A 19,948-nucleotide genomic window follows, 5' to 3' on the forward strand; every position below is an offset into this window, starting at 1 on the left:
ACTCGAGTACTTGATGACATCATAGGATCTAAAGATACAAAAATAAATAAAACCACAAAAAAAGGTAATTATTTACAAAAAAGACCAACAAAACATTGGGAGCATATATTATGCTCCTACCATTTATCATACTGCAAATAAGTCACAGGAAAAACTAAACTATTAGATATTATTATTAAGCTGCAAAATTGAAAGAAACATGCGGTACTTCAAAAACAATACTAAAAACAGTGGGGCAATTGACCACCCCGCACCACCGCCCGCAGTGCTGCGCATTAGGTTTAGTTTTAAAGATTAATATGTTTATAGGTTTTTATAAGTTTAGAGATTAATATTTTTTGCTTTTTGTTTGTGAAACAAGGTCAGAGGAAGCTGTTTCTGGTTCGGTCGCTTGGACCCGGTGTTACACCATATTCTGCAACAGTGCATGCAACACCGCCCCCTACTGTCACAGTATACGGTGGTCACAAAATATGGTATAACACCGTTTCGCAACGCGCTCCAAACGGTCAAAAAGTTTATTCATTTTCTTTTTCCTTATGGTAGTTGAACAGGAAGATTCATCTTTAGTGAAATATTTCCAGACTATTGATGCATTTCTACCCGTTTGCCAAGACTGGGCCTGCTCCGCTCCATCTGTCTGCTTGGAGGAATCCATTTTGTAACCCGCGCCGGTGCGGATCACGTGACGCAATGATGTAACGGCGACGTAATGACGTCACCATGAATACTCGACGTGAAATAAAAAACTCGATAGATGTCCTAGGAATCGATGTGTAGATTACTCGAGTAGTCTGTTAAAGCCCTAATTGTGACAAATATCTATATTGAATTATTGTCCAGCTCTAAACACAATTAAAAACTACTTTTGACAAATTGACATGGCGATTTCCCCGCCTACTCAAGTGCGTGGCGCCACCTACTCTGACTGATGTTTTATTTATTTTTATTTTTTTTGGAGTCAGTCCACTCTCGGCGCGTCATAGTCACATGACTGATTTCAGTTGCTCTATCGGGAAAGACACAGCCTCTCAGAGACTCCATTTTAATATATAGTCATAAAGTTAAAGGGTTAAAACCGTCTTATTCAAATATAAACAATATGATGCTTTTGATATTGATCAGATTTTATGATCTTGTCTGTAGTTACAGAAAGCAAAATAAATTTTTTGAGCTACATACATTCAGCTGGGGCTGCTGCAAGATAAATAATAAAGATAAATTCATTGTGAAATATATCTTTATTAGGTTGTTGATGAATGTTATCTTCTTTTTCTTTTTCTTTCGGCTGCTTCCTTCTTCAGGGGTTGCCACAGTGAACTAAGTTGCACAAAGACTTGAGTATTATCTTTACACCAGATGTCCTTCCTGACACAACCACAGACCACCGAGCTACCACAGCCCTCTGTGTGGAGCAGAGAGCTGCTATCTATGGTGCCCAGGGGAGCAGATGGTGCCTTGCTCAAGGGTCCAGAGGTGGTGCAAATGAGGGTGGAGACAGGTGTGGGTGTTTCACCTGTTCCACCAACATTTTGATGTTGTCGGTACCGGGAGTTGAACCAGCAATCTTTCAATCACAGGTCCTCTTTCTCTAACCTCTGTACCACCACTCCTTGTTCATGTATGTTATCTCACTCTACAAAATTGATTGACATCTGCTGCTGATATGACTTCATAACTATTTTCATGCCTGTGATGCTAAGACATTTTCATCAGTGATCAGTGATTGAACAGTTTACATTCACCAACATTTTCACCACACAACCTGTATGTGTTTCTGCTGGGAAATGACTCCAGCCTCTTGCTCTCAGCCTTCTACTCAGAAGTTTTTGGGAAGGCTGTGTGCTAGCATTAGAAGTTCGCTGGGTGAACTTGGTGCACTCAACCAAGTGCTTGAATTTAAAATGTCTTAAATTTGTGGGAAATGCCTGAATTATGTATGAATGCTCTAAGTAGCTACTAAAATGCTCTAGTTTTCTATTTAAAACAACTTCCAAACCAATGACATTTAGGCACACTCAGGGGCAGACTGGGACAATAATCCAGGTCGGGAATTTGATACCATCTCAAGCCACCACCACCCGATTAATACAAACCACAAAGACTGAGTTAAGTGCAATTTGAACACCATAAGATGCCAAATGTGTACTTGTTTAGCAGCATGGTGGCCATTGCCATCGGAATCATTTGTAATTTTGAGGGGGGTGGGGGTGGCGTAGATGCCATTTCCTGCATTCTGGTGTATTTTAATGGGTTGTTTAACATCTAGTTTTACCTACACAAGTTAACACTTGATTCAGTAACTATTATAGTTAATGACACAAGAGGTAGCCTTACCAACAGCTCTCCTTGTGTGAATAGAGCACACTCCGCTTCTCTCACGCATCCTAGCCACAGTCTAAGAAACCTAGTGTAGCCTAAGTTAGCTTTTAGGGGAAAAAAATCACTAGCCAATATGAAACAATAATAATAATCACTCCTTACCAATAGCCTAGTATAAAGCAATATGATCATCATCCATCATGCTATCAATAGCTTAAAATATCTAATTAAAACTCCAGTAATGGGCTAGGTCTACTGCAGCCGTACCCAATTGTACAGTATGAACAACATTCAGGAATTATTTCTATAAGAACATTATAAAATATTTTATGTGAATGGTATAATCGCTTGGCCCACGAGGAAATGTAACCCAGGTTGAGCTAACCTCGGACAAACGAACAAAGATAGCTGTAATGGTGGAGGTAGTGAAGCTCAGTGCACGTTTTGTGAGGCATTTCTGCCTTATCAGACAACATTAAGGCAAAGAACACAGGCAAAAAATAAAATAATAAATCTAAGCTGCTAATAACTTCAAATAGTTACTGCAGTAGATGTTTTCATGCCGCAGAGTGACACAGGGCAAGAAATTCAGTATGTAATAGTGTAAATTTGACATTACACAACCTATTAAACACTTTGTACAAATCATTTTAGTTTTAACTGATTATAACAAAGACTATGCAACCAGAAATTACAACATATATCTACATATAAAATACACAAAACAAAGCACAACTAGCTTTAAGCATTAACCTTAAATTCAACCATTAAGTGTACAAGGTAATTATGACAAATAACGGAGGATTTACCGGCAGTTGCCTTCGTACAGATGAACATGTGGTACTTCCTGTTTATAACTGGGGGTTGGCTGCTGGCCTTTATCATTTTTTACATTTTCCCAAACTTTGTTTAGTTTTTGAAATAGAATAAACTTTATTCCACTCTCTAAATGCTCAAGGTAACATGTGACTGAATTACATGTCATAATTTCCCATCTATTCATTTTCACTAACTGATTATTTGTATGTATTGGCTATGTTCATAGAACAAGTCCTGGCCTGATTATGTTGCTCTTTGGCCCAGCACAGAAGAGCAACATCATCAGGCCAGGACTCTGTGGTCTACACTCATCTCCAGGCCAGAGGTCACTCTTTCAGGGATGAAGATGTTCACATCCCTGGATAGAGAGGAACGATGGTTTGAGAGAGGAGTGAAGGAGGCCATCTTTGTGAAAAGAAACCATCCATCATTAAACAGATGCAGAGGCCTCCGTGTTCAACTGTCCTCCTCTTACAATGCTGTTATTACTAGTATTTTCATTCAACCTGTATTTAGACAGGTTAATCCCATTGAGCCTCGAGGACTCATTTATAGTATCAGTATCACTCAGCCCCCGTGAATAGCAAGCAATCATCAGGGTGCTAATGATCAGTCATTAGGCTGATGGTCCTCCTTGATCATGTGAACAGCTAGTTCTGGATGTCAACAACAAACTGGTTGATCCATAGGTTTTTTGGTATGTTAATTAGAGGAAAAAATTTGCGTTGACACGGTCGGATTTTGGGTTTACATGAATCCGGAGGATTCCCTCCCGCCCTCCTGAATTCGCTGTAGTTACCATGCCGGGTCATTAGATGGAGCTGTGAATTTTGTACCATCACATAATGCGCATGCATGCTGCCTCGGCACGCTGTTTTCCTCTGGGTTAATGAGCTAACAACAACATAACAACAAGTTAAAGCTGGGTTTTGGATGAGAGTTGACAGATTTGACGCCAAGCGGGACCTCTTCGTCTAACAGCTCCACACTGGTCGCTGAGTGGACCAGAACCTAGTCGACGATGTCGGACTTTATTCCGGGATAATCAGTATCTAATTTACTGCAGGTAAATCAAATGTTCTTAATAATGTAAGCTTGTGTTTACTTCGGTTACAAAACAACCAACTGAGTTTTTATTTTTCCTGAAAGAAGAAGAAGCTGTCCTTCCACCAGGCGGACCGGTTCTGAACGAGGCTCGGCCCAGATGAACTGCAGGAAGACGTCGAAGAGAGAGATGTTGGATGAACTATTTATTTAAAATTCCCCTCAGTTCTTTTATTCAATCCATTGAATGTTTTTAGTTGCATTAATCAAAGGAGTGACAGCCTGAACAAGCCAGATAAACAACGTGGGACATCCAGGATGAAAACAAGAGTCCAGTTCATTAATGCAGTTTACAGTTAACTTGTTTTAATAGTGTGTTCAGTTTAATTATCAGTGTTTGTGTGACATACAGTTTGTGGTGTTGAATAAATAAATAAAATAAAAATTAAACCTGATGTCTTCATTTTCAACTTTAATAACATGCAATATGTTTAGCATCATTGTAATCACATAATTTGAATTACATAATGTCCAGATAGCTTCATTATATATCGCAAATTTAAGATAAATACTGTTTATTGTTATTAAACTTGTTATTTAGCACATAGTATGTTCTAGTGCAGCGCGACGTGTACGCGTGCCTCGTTCTATAAACAGTGATATTAGAACTGGATCAGATTGTGTCTCTTGCAACACAAATGTTGGTCACAGGACCTGGAATCTGACGTAGATTAACTACGAGATTAAAATATATTCCATCAGTCGTAGTTCAGAAAGCAGTGTGTCCGCCGCCATGTTGATAGAAATATAGCGTTGATCCGTGCGTGTGTGTGTACATGTGGTTTAACACAAAGCCTCAGCAGGAGATGTTTACATTATCAGCGGGCGGTCAGCGAAAAACCTCCACTCAGGAAGGTGGGGTCAGAAACCTTCGGATTCAAAGAGGGGGGCCACTGGTGTCGTGCAAATGATCAGCAGAACCGCAGAGAGAAAGCTGCGGATGCACTCAAAAAATATGTGCCGTGTAAACGGCCCCCAAGTTTGTTGCAGCTCCTCAGACTGACAGTCTTTTAGATTAAAGATGAAACTTTTCAACAAGTTTTTAGTGGTTTTTTTTTTAATCCGTCTAGAGGACCTGACTTAACTTTTTTAGATAGGAAAAAAAAAGTCTGAATTCTTGGACATTTCAGCATTAAACTTTTTTTTCCAGATCCTATTCAATGGTTAACGAATAGGATCTGAAAAAAAAAAAAAAAAGTTTAATATGGTTAAATTATATATTTTGCAATATCCTTTGTAAAAACTTAAAACATTTGTTCTATTAAGTCAGTTTATGCTCAGTTATGTTCCTCAAAGTGGAAATAACCTCATTAAGCTAGTTGTGCTGACAGGTTATAAAGAGTTTTCACTTTTCACCACAAGTGTTTGTCTTACCTGCTCCACGAACAAACATTAATTTACTGCACTTTGCTGCATCAGTGCTCTTCTCTTTTTTCATCCTCTCTTTCTCTCTCACTGCTCCACCTTTCTTCTTCTTTTGGCTGTTTCTCTCACTCCATTCGGACCCAGAGATGTGCGTACTGCGTGCAAACATACAAACGTTGGGGACGTGAGTGCACGTGGGCGGGCACACAAGCATGTGTCTCTGCCTAAAGGAAGCACTAACTGCTCATTGTATTTGCTGGAATTTTTCACGTGGGTGGCTGTCACCACTCTGTGACAGACACAGCCTCAGAGAGGGAAGGGAGGGACAGGGGAGCTTCAGTGACACCTGAGTGAGTTCGGTGCAAGAGCGGATTGTTTATTTAAAATAAAGCGCGACTTGAATCGAGCCTTTAGTCCAGTCCCTCGGCGGGCAGACTGGGGCAGGTCACCAGGAAATGTCCCGGCGCTCCCCATGGCCAGTCCGCCCCTGGGCACACTGTATCAAGCCCTTGAGTCAGAATGACTCGCCAGATCTCATGGAGCTATTTGACCCAAGGGCAGCAGGAGTATTAAGTCCACAGATAAACGTCTGACAACAAAAATCAGGAGCTGAGTGTCGTTTTCTACTCTCATAACAACCAGTGATACTTTTCGGCACCCAATCAAATTCTTAAGATGGGCTCAGGACAATCCTTATCATAGACCTGCTTCAAACATTGTCAGCATAAAACCAACATGCAGCCCAGGCTTCTTGACTTATGTCCAACATCTTTTTATTGTTAAACTTAACGATTAAATTTTTTTTTTTGCACTGTTTAATATTATGGTTTTATGATTAATATATTTGTACAATTGTATTATTTTTGTATTTTATGTTATTTATAGTTGTCTCTGTACAAATGCTGTATAATTAAAGTTGATGGATTGGTTGGTTCATTATTACACTTTCCATGTCCAAAGTTTGTTTTCTCAGATGATGGTGGGGATTGGGAGAGATGCTATGCCACAGCTTGGAATGGGACGAGGGCACACTTTGCTTCCACCTTTTCCTCCAGGTCAGATCAAGACACCATCATCTGAGCCCCAAACAGCTGTTCCCTCCCAGCCTCCCTCAGCAGGTAAAAAGAAAGTAATAAAAACTTGCAGTGACAAACAGTCAAAGTAAAAACCCAACATTTTCCCTTCATAATAATAATGTGTTACGTTGTCATCGTTGTATGTTCCCATACAATGGTGAAATTGGCTCTCTGCATTTAACCCATCGCACCTGGGATGCACTCAGGTGGTGCAAGCAATTGGGGATAGGGTGTCCTTCTCAGAGACACCACAAGATGTGCAATGACTGGGGATCAAACCTGGGAATTTTGGGTCCTGGGTCGGCTGCCCTGCCTCTGCCCCATCTCAGCCCCCATTAGATTGTTGCTTGTAAAATGTCTTTTTACTTAGTATATTTTCTAAAATCACAGTGTATGACCTATTGATATATTTTAATTGGTTATAGTATAATTGTGTAACAAGGAGTGGTAGCACAGAGGTTGGAGAAGGTGAGCCTGTGATTGGAAGATCGCCGGTTCAACTCCCAGCATGACATCAAAATGTTGGTGGGGTAGGTGAAGCACCCACACCTGTCTCCACCATTAATTGCCCTACTCTGGGCCCTTAAACAAGGCCCTTAACCTCCACCATCTGCTCCCCCAGGCACCCTAGATAGCAGCTCTCTGCTCCACTCAGAGGGCTGTGGTAGCTCGGTGGTCTATGGTTGTGTCCAGTGGTTAATTTGAGCCGGATCCTGCTGGAACAAGATCCGGAAACTCCCTTATTTGCACCGTGTGCATTCAGGCAACTATTCCATCAGATCCGTCAGATCATTTCTCCGCCCATAAAAGTCATGGCGCATTTTTATATTGATTATTTATTAAAAATACAACAACAGGAGACATTGTCCATGTTCTGTGGAGTGAATGTTACTGCAGCAGCAGGCGCAACAGCTCGTGGACACGCTGCTGCCAGCAGAAAGACTGACCGCATGTCCCTCAGGGATGAAGCGTCTTCATCCACCTTCAGCTGTGTCTCAGAAACCAAAGCAGCACAAACAAACATTTTAACAGCACAAACGTAGCACTAACCACTCATCATATTTACTGGAGTTTTTGACGTGGGTGGAGTGTCAGCTTCACTTGCTCAGCTGTGTACCCTGCTGACAGTGCACATTTTACACACAGGAGCGTCTCCAGACATCTCTGCAGAGCGCGCACAACTGCTAATGTGTCAACTCCTGCATATATTTCAAAGATAATAAATAATAAAATATATGAGTGAAATGTTTGATGTGTATTATTCACATTGCACGTTTCAAAATTAGTCAAAATAACAGCATCAAAATGTCAAAAAGACAGTCCAATTTATTATCTAAAATAAATGGAAGGATGGATTGTCCTTATCTGGACAACAGAGAATTGAAGCACCTGGCAGTGGTGATGGAGATTGGAGCAGAACAACACGCAGGACTGAATTCAGCTGAGAAGAGTTTGGGTTGGACATTGAAGTTTGTGTGTGTGTGTGTGGGGGGGGGGGGGGGGGTTAAGACACTTGATAGAATCGGGGCGGCTCTTTTTACCGCTCTCTAAAATAGTAATTTCAATTCAACCTTTATTTATACAGGTTGTTGGTCTTATTGAGCCTCGTCATTTACAACAGAGACCTGTTTTTAATCAATTTAATCAAATGTTTACAGATGTTTAACAACCTGTTAAAATACACCAAAATGCAGGAAATGACATATTTTTTATTCCAAATTTTCTGGGGGAGGAACCACGGACCCCCTCCCCACACACACACACGCACACAGACACACACACACAAGACACCCCCCTTCCTGCTGGACCGCTTGCTATTTGTGTTCCGTCATCAGTTGTTTTACAAATGAATCCCTGGTTGTGTCAGGAAGGACATCCGGCATAAAAATAATTGCCAAGTCTTCATGCAACAGTTCGCTGTGGCAACCCCTGAAGAAGGGAGCAGCCGAAAGGAGGAAAAAAGTATAATTGTGTAACACTTGAGTTGTCCAAAATAGTGCATTATGATTTATATTTTGTGTGTGTTTGATATAATGTAAATAATTAAAAGGAGTTTTGCTCTCTGTGACAGCGACAGATGTGCTTTCTACTAGTGCTCCACCAAAACAGGAGTTGAAAATGGAGGCAGTATGGTACGTATGCTTCCATCTTCTGCTTTAAAATAAGATAGAACTTTACAGATCCCATCACTTGGTCATAACATACCAAGCTGGCATGTCGGTCTTTCAGCACTTTGCTGTCTTATTTAATTTTTTTACCTTATCTGGTGTTCGTTCAATCACTTCATTAGGAACACCCTGAGATAGAGTAATGTCCTGCAGTTTAGTTTACCAAAGCTTTAACTTAACTCACACATTACAACCCTGCATCACCACCATCAAAGAAAGGCTTCAATGAAACAGCAAATTGTATATTTTCTAGACATTGTCAACAAATGAAAATTTTCTGAGTAAATAACTTATTTATACATCACACAAACGTTGGCAGTCGTTATCAAGGACACTGCTTGTGGTTTACTGAAGCGTGCTACTTCTTGAATCAAAAAATTGTAAAATAAAAAAATGTTGTGCTTGTTTTCTCTCTTCAGTGAGCCAGTTAATAAAGCTGGAAGTAAAGGAGCTCCCATAACGATTGGGTCAAATCACATCCCAGTTAAATGCAAGAATGAAGCTGTGTACCAGTATCATGTTACGTTTACGTAAGTGTCATTTACTTTAACTTGCAGCCATTAAAAACCTGTATTTTGTTGTATCATAAGTGACTCAAATAATATTTTGTGAATGAGAGCTTGTTAGTTGAGAGCTACTTGTGTGTTCTTTTTATTAGTTTATTAGAATTGAATCTTGTTTGATTTATTTGTCCTTTCAGTCCAAACGTTGAATCGATGGCTATGCGTTTTGGAATGATGAAAGATCATCGTTCAGCCACGGGGGACGTAGTGGCTTTTGATGGCTCCATACTGTACCTTCCTGTTAAGCTGAACCATGTAAGTTGCAGTTATGTTGTTGCTGCTTAAAATGAGAAGACAGACCTGAACTTAACGTTTTCAAAAACATGAATCCTCGGATTATGATAAACTTCTTAAGATTATTTTTCAAGGTGTTTTAAATACAGTAAGTGAGGTGTTTTTTTGGGGGGGGGTTTTTTGTTCACCTACAAATTAAAAAAATTAGAACATGAGGCAAAACTTGACAATAATGCTGTTGTGTGATCATTTGTTTGGAGAGACAATCAATCATTCTGATTACATGCAGGAAGTTGTACTTAAGAGTGTGAGAAGGACCGATAATGAAGAAATAGAAATCAGAATCCAGATGAAGAAGATTTTGCCGCCAAGTTCTGATCTTTGCATTCCTTTCTACAATGTGGTGCTGAGAAGGTAGTCCTTGAAATATATATATATTTTATTCACGCTTGACAATTTTAAATTTGTTTAAACACTAAATGATCCTTAATATTTTTCTGAACTTGTTTTAACACAGCAGCATTACAAAACAATGAAATACTTTCCTCCTTTAGATCCATTCAAGCTCTTAATATTTAAGACTCAAACCCATTTTCACCGCTGTGCTGACACTGGTGCTGTAAGGTTGATACAATATGACTTAAGTTCTTGTTTTTCAAGAGTAATGAAAATCCTCGGACTGAAGCTGGTGGGCAGAGGTCATTATGATCCAGAAAGTGCAGTCATTATTGACAAACATCGGTTAGTAATGGGATTTAATTCAATTTCAGACTAACATTTCTGCTGTTGTAATCCTATTTCTAAATTCATCTCCCCCTCTGTGTCTTGTAGACTTCAGGTGTGGCCAGGCTATTCTACTGCTATTAAGCACACAGATGGAGGTCTGTACGTGTCTGTAGATGTGGCTCACAAAGTTTTACGGAATGACTCTGTGCTGGATGTCATGTAAGTTCACACAGCAAAATGAAACAACCATTGGCTCAAAATCACAATTCTAGTTGTGATATTTTTATTATTTTAGTCTGCAATCTTAAAATAAAACTGCAGTAAACATGTCACATGTATACACACTAGGAATGCTCGATATAAACAGTACACGGTAGAAACGATAGAAAATTTAGCCTTCGATAGAGATCTGTCTTCTACCGGCTAACCGCAGTAATGCTGTGTCTGATGTAAAATCAGAGTTGTCAGATTTAATAGTTACTTTTTTTTGTTGAAAACTGTGCGTAAATGGTGTTCAAGTGTAAAATCAGAGCTGTCAGATTTAATTGTTACTTTTTTTAGTTGAAAACTGTGCGCAAGTGGCGTTAAAGTCTTTTCTTCGAGAGCTAATAAGTAGCGAAGTTACAAGCTAACTACGCCCGGCTTGCCGTAGTGTTGCCGTATTCTGACGCATGCGCAAAATGCTGTGTTCTGTCAAAAGTTGTTTTTTTTTCCATCGCAAGTTAAAGTAAGCGTTGGTCAGCTTTAGAGAAACCTGCTCTCTGATCTGTGAAAAGAACGCTGTGTTGTGTGATTTTACTGCGAGACCCTCTGATCAAAGCCACAGAGTCATTTTGTGTCAGCTCTCCTTAAAGTAGAAGGAGTCGCCCACTAGAGGTTTGGAGGTTGAAGTGTTTCGGTGTAAAATGCTGCTCTGTTGCTGTTCATTTGTAAGACTGGAAACTGTTAACAACATATTCTTTTGTTTAAAACGTATGTCTAAAACTACATTTTATATATTTTGCACTGTTTTGCACTACAAGCAAGAAGCCTAATATTGATTTGTTTATTATTTAAAAACTCTCTGGACCTAGTAGTGGAATTTTCTTAATTCAAAATATATGATGGCAAAAGGACACCCTATGCTTTTAGAAAAATTCCTATTAAGTTTTATACCCAAAACATATTGCGATATATATCATTATCGCCACCCTTCACAATGCATATCGTGAAATGAATTTTATGCCATATCGCACATTCCTAATACAAACCGGATTCCAAAAAAGTTGGGACACTAAACAAATTGTGAGTAAAAACTGAATGCAATGATGTGGAGGTGCCAACATCTAATATTTTATTCAGAATAGAACACAAATCACAGATCAAAAGTTTAAACTGAGAGAATGTATCATTTTAAGGGAAAAATCTGTTGTTTCCAAATTTCATGGCGTCAACTAATCCCAAAAAAGTTGGGACAAGTCCATTTTTACCACTGTGTGGCATCCCCCCTTCTTCTTACAACACTCAACAGACGTCTTGGGACAGAGGAAACCAGTTTCTCAAGTTTAGAAATAGGAATGCTCTCACATTCATGTCTAATACAGGCCTCTAACTATTCAATCGTCTTGGGCCTTCTTTGTCGCACCTTCCTCTTTATGATGCGCCAAATGTTCTCTATAGGTGAAAGATCTGGACTGCAGGCTGGCCATTTCAGTACCCGGATCCTTCTCCTACGTAGCCATGATGTTGTGATTGCTGCAAAATGTGGTCTGGCATTATCGTGTTGAAAAATGCAGGGTCTTCCCTGAAAGAGATGACGTCTAGATGGGAGCATATGTTGTTCTAGAACCTGAACATAGTTCTCTGCATTAATAGTGCCTTTCCAGACATGCAAGCTGCCCATGCCACAAGCGCTCATGCAACCCCATACCATCAGTGATTCAGGCTTCTGAACGGAGCGTTGATAACAACTTGGGCTATCCTTGTCCTCTCTGGTCCGGATGACATGGCGTCCCAGTGTTCCATAAAGAACTTCAAATCGTGACTCATCTGACCACAGAACAGTCTTCCATTTTGCCACACTCCATTTTAAATGACCCCTGGCCCAGTGCAAATGTCTGAGCTTGTGGAGCTTGCTTAGAAATGGCTTCCTCTTTGCACTGTAGAGTTTCAGCTGGCAACGGCGGATGGCACGGTGGATTGTGTTCACTGACGATGCTTTCTGGAAGTATTCCTGAGCCCATTCTGTTATTTCCTTGACAGTGGCATTCCTGTTTGAGGTGCAGTGACGTTTAAGGGCCCGGAGATCATGAGCATCCAGTAGAGTTTTACGGCCTTGACCCTTACGCACGGCGATTGTTCCAGATTCTCTGAATCTTTTGATGATGTTATGCATGGTTGATGATGATAACTTAAAAGTCTTTGCTATTTTACGCTGGGTAACACCATTCTGGTTTTGCTGCACTATCTTTCTGTGCAACAATGGTGGAATTGGTGATCCTCTTACCATCTTGGCTTCTGAGAGACACTGACACTCTGAGAAGCTTTTTATACCCAATCATGTTGTCAATTGACCTAATTAGTGTTAATTGGTCTTCCAGCAGTTCGTTATATGCTCAATTTCCTTTTTCCACCCACTTATTGCTACTTGTCCCAACTTTTTTGGGATTTGTTGACACTGTGAAATTTTGAATCAACATATTTTTCCTTTAAAATGTTACATTTACTCAGATTAAACTTTTGATCTGTCATCTATGTTATATTACGAATAAAATATTGACATTTGCCATCTCCACATCATTGCATTCAGTTTTTATTCACAATTTTAGTGTCCCAACTTTTTTGGAATCCGGTTTGTACACACATACCGTCACATTCTATTAACAGTGTTACATATTTGTTAAAATAGCTTCTCTTTTTCAATTTATTGTCACCACACATCAAAATGAGTTTTCTAGATGTCTTGACAATTTGCTACAAAATGCTTTAAATGCAGTTCTGACAAGAATCCCCCTTTGTTCTGTTGTTGTGCTTCTGCTCTTTGTGGGCACTCATGCATGTTTTAACAAAGAATGTACTATGAACAAGTTATTCAGGGATGATGTGTATAGACACCAGATTTCATTATGAAGTCGGATTTAAATAACAGCTTTTAGAGTATTAATGCACTTGTCCTTGAACTTCTTATGCTCATTATTCTTTGCCCCATTTCTTTGGAAGATGGTGAAGATTCTCAGTCATCCAGGACATGATGAATTCAAAAAGTGTTCAATACAAAAATGCCAATGCCAACCTACATATGTGTGTGTGTCTTATCTCACTCAGCCTTATAACCTGAACCCCTCACTCACTGCTCTTTGAATTGAGAAAGCTCCTCGGATGAGGAGCGAAACGTCTTCTGTTACAAATAAAGTCCAGTTGTTTTTGTATTGAACGCTTTTTGAATTTGGACACATGCTTTTAAGATGATTTGGTGGTACGCCATTGATCTAATGTGGCATTTCTTTCTCATTTCTTCTTATGTTTGAAAGAATAAAATGAGACATAAAAGACAGATAGTGAGTTTAAAAGAGGACTAAATTAACTTCCATATTGTTGTCCTTTAGGAACACGCTGTACCAACAGAGCAAGGAGAACTTCCAAGACGAATGCACCAAAGAACTTGTTGGCAACATTGTCATCACCCGTTACAACAACCGCACATACCGCATTGATGCAATCGAGTGGAATAAGTCGCCAAAAGACACTGTCACTCTGATGAATGGTACTGAAACCACCTTTTTGGACTACTACAGGTGAGTCTCCTGTACATTGTGAATCCACCAGACCTGAGCAGGGAAACAGTCATTGAATTACAATAGCTATGTTTACATGGACATAAGTAGTTGGATCAAATGGCCGTTCGGATTAAAAATGCGTCATGTAAACACCCTGTCCGGATTATTTTTTGTTTATTCAGCGTGCTCCGAAATAGTGATCAGAACGAAACGGGTGGTTTACGTCGATTCATAACCCGAATGGTGCTCATGTAAACACTTGATCTGTTCGTTTTTATCTGATGGTGAAAAACTGACCTGACTGCACGTGTGACTTTGTCATTTCTACCTGGCTAATGCTAATAATATTAGCATGTCGGGGAAGTAAAACTGATCAGTGAGCGACAACATTTCTACTAGAAACTTTGAAAGAGCTCAAAATGATCTGCATCACCTGTACCTCAGTCAGGGAGTGCAGCAACGTCTCCACCATCATTAAAACCTGTCACGGGTCCATTTTGGGTGCTCAGGTTTGTTTACGTTCATCCCGGAAGTAGAACTTCTTCTTCTGTGTTTTTTTAAGGAGAGTTTACCACTCTGCACATGTCAGTACTTCTGTTCAGAACAAAGCCCGCTGCATGTAAACGCTCATCATGAACAGATTGTGCCCATGTAAACGATACATTTGGATTATTTCATCTGAAAACATTTCAATCCAGTCAAAAAATGTTGTGCATGTAAACATGGCTAATAACAGTTGTTTTTGTCAGACCAACAATGGAAGGTTCAGTGGTGTGTTGTTTATATTTATGTTAGTCCTTGTTTTTTTGTATGTTTTTCAATAATGTTACCAGCAAGAACTATGGGATCACAATCAGAGAGATGAACCAACCTTTACTCAAGCATCTACCAAAGGAGCGGTCTAAACCAGGAGGGAAGGTAAAATTTCTAGTCAGCATTGGTTATACCAGCATGATATTAAAAGCTCAACACACCGCCATATTTCATATAAGGCAGTCTTTTTTTACCTCTCAGCTGGTGTTTATTAATTCTTGTCACAGACACCTACTGCCATCTGGTGGCTACAATAAGTTTTACTTTCTACCACTTTTTTTTTTTTTTTGTATCACAGAAGTTGCTTGTTTCCTTTTACTGACTTGAAAATGTATGTTTCAAAGAACTTGAGTTAGATTAAAATACCTGCAGAAATTGGGAAATTTGATCAACTGCATTGTTGTGTAAATCATTTGCTTACCTGCACCAACAACAAAAAAAAAATTGCACAACGTCCTAGTACATTATTGGTCATCATTATCAGCCAAATTAAGAAATAACTGCATGATTAGTTTGTGTAAACTGTTATAATTCAAGCCTGGGTTATTTATACAGTCATGCATTGTGAAATTTTAGATTAAAAAGAATCAAAGGAAACAGTTACATTTTCTGTTTGGAGGTGTTTGGCATGTTCTTTCTGAAGGCGTTGATGTCAGATCTGAGATCTGTTCATATGAACCACGCTAAAGAGGAAGGAATAACTTGTAAGTGAATGCATTCCTTTGAGTTAACTGGGCGAAGACCTGGGTAGAAGAGATGATGAGCATGGAGAGGAGTAAACCCTTCAGATATGGAGAGCAAAGCATTTGCTGGTGGAGGGAAGTGTCACCTTGAATCAGGGTAGGGGTGGGCGATATGGCTCAAATATAATATTGTGATATTTCAGAGCATTCTGACGATAACGATAAATGTTGCGATATTAAAAAAAAAACAGAAATCATTATTTATTTGAAAAAATTAACCTGTTGCTTTGCAGTATTACATAAAATATAAAAAAAAAACAAGGGGTAATTTTACTGAAATTACTTTATTTAGTAAAGTATTCAGTCTCCAAGTATAAAAATAAAAATGATCCTTCTGTTATTTAGGGTGCATTCACACTAGCCCTGTTTAGTCCGCTTTAATCGAACTCTAGCTCGTTTTCCTAGAAAGTCCAGTTTGTTTGGGGAGGTGTGAACGCGCCATCGAACTCCGTCACGGAACAAAAAGGCGAACTCTGACCCGGGCTAAAACCTAGGTCTCGGTCCGGTAGAAGAGAACTCCAGCGCGGTTCGAGTACAGTGTGAATGTAAACAGACCGGACCCCGCTCCACAGTGTAAACAAACACGCATTTCTCTGACCTTATATGGAGCCGTCAGCTGCCTTGTGTAGAAACAATATTCTCCATGGTCTTCTGTCTCATCTTCTGCTCATGTTAAGTCCATTTTTGAAAAATGACAAAATAAAACTGCTAAAACTTGATGCCACTTCATTTTATTTTTATTTACAGAAGAAGAAGAAGAAGAAGTGTCTTCAGAGGTTTTTGTGTCGTTTCTTTCAGTAGTTCTTGGTGCAGCGCCCCCACAGGCGAGTGAGGGAATAGGTTGGTTCAACAGGTTGAGTCGACTGCACAGTGCAGTGTGAATGCAAACGCACCAGCTCAAATGGAAACAAAAGCTCATGAATATTGGTCCCGAACCGAACCGAGTCTACCAGACTATCTAGTGTGAAAACGACCTTAGATTGAAAAAGTCTGCACAAAATATAATCAATAAATCCACAAAAACTAAAGTGCAGGTGCAGTTTCCCAAAATAACTGAATAAAATTAAGCTTAACATCTGTTGAGCATAAATGTAATATACAACAAAAAAATATGTTTCCTTTAAATGAGCTATAACTTCCAGAACTTGTAACAAGGTAATCATCTGACCCTGAAGCTTGTGGTGTTTCTTCTTCCTCTGTTCCTGCAGGAATGATTCATTTCTCTGATGCTCTGTCTCTGATCACCTGACTCTGTTCTTGGTCCATGGACCGACTGAACTCAAGAGACAGTTGAGCTGCGCGTGTTTGTACCGGCAGTTTAGAGCATGGGAGACCCACACCGGCAGCTCAGAGCGGAGTGGAGAGAAAAAAGACGAGTGGCAGCTTAGAGCGGGGGGAGGGAGAGACAGTTGAGTCGACTGTACCTGCAGTTTAGAGCTGGATGGAGAGACAGCTGAGCCGCGCGTTGTTTGTTTTTTAGCTTTTTAGCTGGCTAGTATTGCGCACAGCTTATTAGCGTCACACCAGAACCGACAGGTGTGTGTGTGGGGAGGGGGGGCAGTTCGGTGTGGTCGTTCGGCGTGCTTGGTTCTGTTAATGGGGCGGGGCGCCCTGACGTATTGCGTCATGAAATTAGCATATCATGATATCATTTATTTGCCCGGGCAAACTTTTTTTTACCGCTATTATCGTGAACGATATGATATGGCCCAGCCTTAAATCAGGGATGACCTATGAACTTCATCTAAGTTTATGGTGTCCTCTAACAGCTTATACTCTAACCCAGCTTTATTTATAAAGCACTTAAGAAAATACAGGACCAAAGTGCTGTACAGATGAGTTAAAAAAGCACAAAAGGAATATATATATTTTTTAAATTGATTAAAAAGACAGCTATGCAATTCCAATTAAAAAAACAAACAAAACACAAATGTCCAGACAACCCAGAAAGGTCTCGGGCCGGGATCAATGTAGACAACACAAATTTCCTAAATAAATCACCTTTAGTTGCTGGGGCAGTCGGCTGATAGGCTGCTTGAAATGAAGTGCAAACCATTCCAACTTGGCCTGCAAATAGTATACAGTAGTCCCTCGCTTCTTCGCGTTTAGTTTTTTGCGACTCGCTCTATCGCGGTTTTTCAAAGTAAGATTGGACATGATACATAATGGCTGATTGATGGATGAGCTGCATGATCGGCATGGATTTTTAAAATTTAAAATAAATAATTTTAAATGATTTGGCACGTGTGTGCAGCCCACAGCTGTGGCAGAAGCTTCTTCCTGCATATATATACACTAAAATAAATTACTAATTACTACTTGTACTACTATTCCTACTTGGTGGTTTTTCACTTATTACGGGGCTTCAGGATACGGATCCCCGTGATAAACGAGGGACTACTGTACAGCTGGTAAGGTTTGACTGAGCTTAACCACTTCAATGTAATATCACAAATGTATCCTGCAGATTTAAACTATTTGGTCATCTACGAGCTGCGGTCAACCCAAGCATTGTTACTTTTTACCTCTTGTATTGAGGTATCATCAAGGTTAGGGAATCCTCAAATTGTCTGGTGGATGTAATGTTCTACGAGTTAATCCTTTTGGGATGTTCACAGCACAGTAATCCAAGTTATATAACTATGCTATGTGCACACCCACTCTCCTAACAGTTACAGTGCAAGATGAAGACAAACACTGTTCTCTCTCACACCTGTGGACAATTTAAACTAACCTAACATGCTAACATTGGTTTGTGTGGGAAAACTGGAGTACCCAGAAAAAGCTGGGAGAACATGCAAACTACCCAGAAAGGTCTCAGGCCGGGAGGCAATCCTTTAACATTCTTGCTGAGAGACAGCAGCTCTACCAACTGAGCCACTGTGCTGCCCAGCTCTATTATCTCCTGATAATTTATTAGATTCTCTGAGCTGGGACCACAAAGTTCTTCAGCATTGATTTTCAGTTCTATTAACTTTGGAAACATGATTTGCTACCAACCATCTTTCTCTCCCATGGGCTTGAAGATATGAAAAAAGATTCAACTTTATCCAAACATGTAAACTTGAGCAGTTGTCTAGGAACCATATTTTCCATTGTACACCTGTCTCTGTCTTGCAGCAAACCATCACTGGAGAGATCCTTTTGGTGCCAGAGCTTTCCTACATGACAGGAATCCCAGATAAAATGAGGAAGGACTTCAGAGCAATGAAAGTATGTTTGTTTTAATACAGTGGAAGAGTAGCCCAGCATGTGGTCTGTTTGCAAAGAATGACCAAAAACTGGTGGCTATATATAGAATATGAATCTGCATGATATGTTTATCTTGATACATCATAGGACTTGACAATGCACATCAATGTGAGCAGTGAACAGCACACCTCTTCAATAAGGCAACTTCTGAAGAATATCTCTGGCAGTCCTGAGAGCTTAAAGGAGCTTGACCAATGGGGACTGGAGATTGGCTCTGACATTGTGATGGTAAGAATGCTTAACTTCATAAAAGTATATTATCACATGTTCTGCTTGGACAAATGACAAATAACTGGGAATTAGGGCTGGGCCATATCATATTGTTCACAATAATACCGGTTAAAAAAAAAGCTTGCCCGGGCAAAAAAAAAATGACATCATGATATGCTAATTTCATGACGTAATACGTCAGGGCGCCCCGCCCCTTTTACAGAACCTTGCAAGCCGAACAACCAAACAGAACTGCGCACCCCCCTCCACCTGTCGTACTGGTGTAACGCTAATTAGTTGCGCGCAATACTAGCTAGCTAAAAAGCTAAAAACAACACGTGGCTCAGCTGTGTCTCCACCCAGCTCTAAGCTGCCACTTGTCTTTTTTTTCTCTCCCCACTCCGCTCTGGGCTGCCATTGCAGACTGCGTCTCCCCCGCTCTAAACTGCCGGTACAAACACGCGCATGTCTGTCTCTTGAGATCCACAGTCCATGGATCAAGAACAGAGTCAGGTGATGAAAGACAGAGCATCAGAGAAATGAATCATTCCTGCAGGAACAGAGGAAGATGAAACACCACAAGCTTCAGGGTCAGATGATCACCTTGTCAAGTTTTGGAAGTTATAGCTCATTTAAAGGAAACATATATTTTATTGTTACATTTATGCTCAATAGATCTTAAGCTTCATTTTATTTAGTTATTTTGGGAAACTTCACCTGCACTTTAGTTTTTGTGATGGATTTATTGATCTATATTTTGTGCAGACTTTTTCAATCTAAATAACAGAAGGATCTTTT

General features: G+C 39.9%; 1 protein-coding gene across 1 annotated transcript in view; it reads left to right on the forward strand.

The window, feature by feature from the left end:
* Nucleotides 1–19,948, forward strand: part of piwil2 (piwi-like RNA-mediated gene silencing 2) — a 68,990-nt gene that overhangs the window by 33,584 nt on the left and 15,458 nt on the right. The window contains exons 5-15 of the mRNA XM_037680725.1: nucleotides 6,571–6,728; nucleotides 8,737–8,818; nucleotides 9,274–9,384; nucleotides 9,555–9,672; nucleotides 9,941–10,065; nucleotides 10,312–10,392; nucleotides 10,483–10,596; nucleotides 13,962–14,150; nucleotides 14,966–15,050; nucleotides 18,809–18,901; nucleotides 19,028–19,168. Of these exons, the coding sequence (XP_037536653.1) occupies nucleotides 6,571–6,728; nucleotides 8,737–8,818; nucleotides 9,274–9,384; nucleotides 9,555–9,672; nucleotides 9,941–10,065; nucleotides 10,312–10,392; nucleotides 10,483–10,596; nucleotides 13,962–14,150; nucleotides 14,966–15,050; nucleotides 18,809–18,901; nucleotides 19,028–19,168 (1,297 nt within the window). The remainder of the gene's footprint in view (nucleotides 1–6,570; nucleotides 6,729–8,736; nucleotides 8,819–9,273; nucleotides 9,385–9,554; nucleotides 9,673–9,940; nucleotides 10,066–10,311; nucleotides 10,393–10,482; nucleotides 10,597–13,961; nucleotides 14,151–14,965; nucleotides 15,051–18,808; nucleotides 18,902–19,027; nucleotides 19,169–19,948) is intronic.

Source organism: Nematolebias whitei, chromosome 8 (genome assembly GCF_014905685.2).
Source record: "Nematolebias whitei isolate Nwh7 chromosome 8, NemWhi1, whole genome shotgun sequence".
Classification (NCBI taxonomy): domain Eukaryota; kingdom Metazoa; phylum Chordata; class Actinopteri; order Cyprinodontiformes; family Rivulidae; genus Nematolebias; species Nematolebias whitei.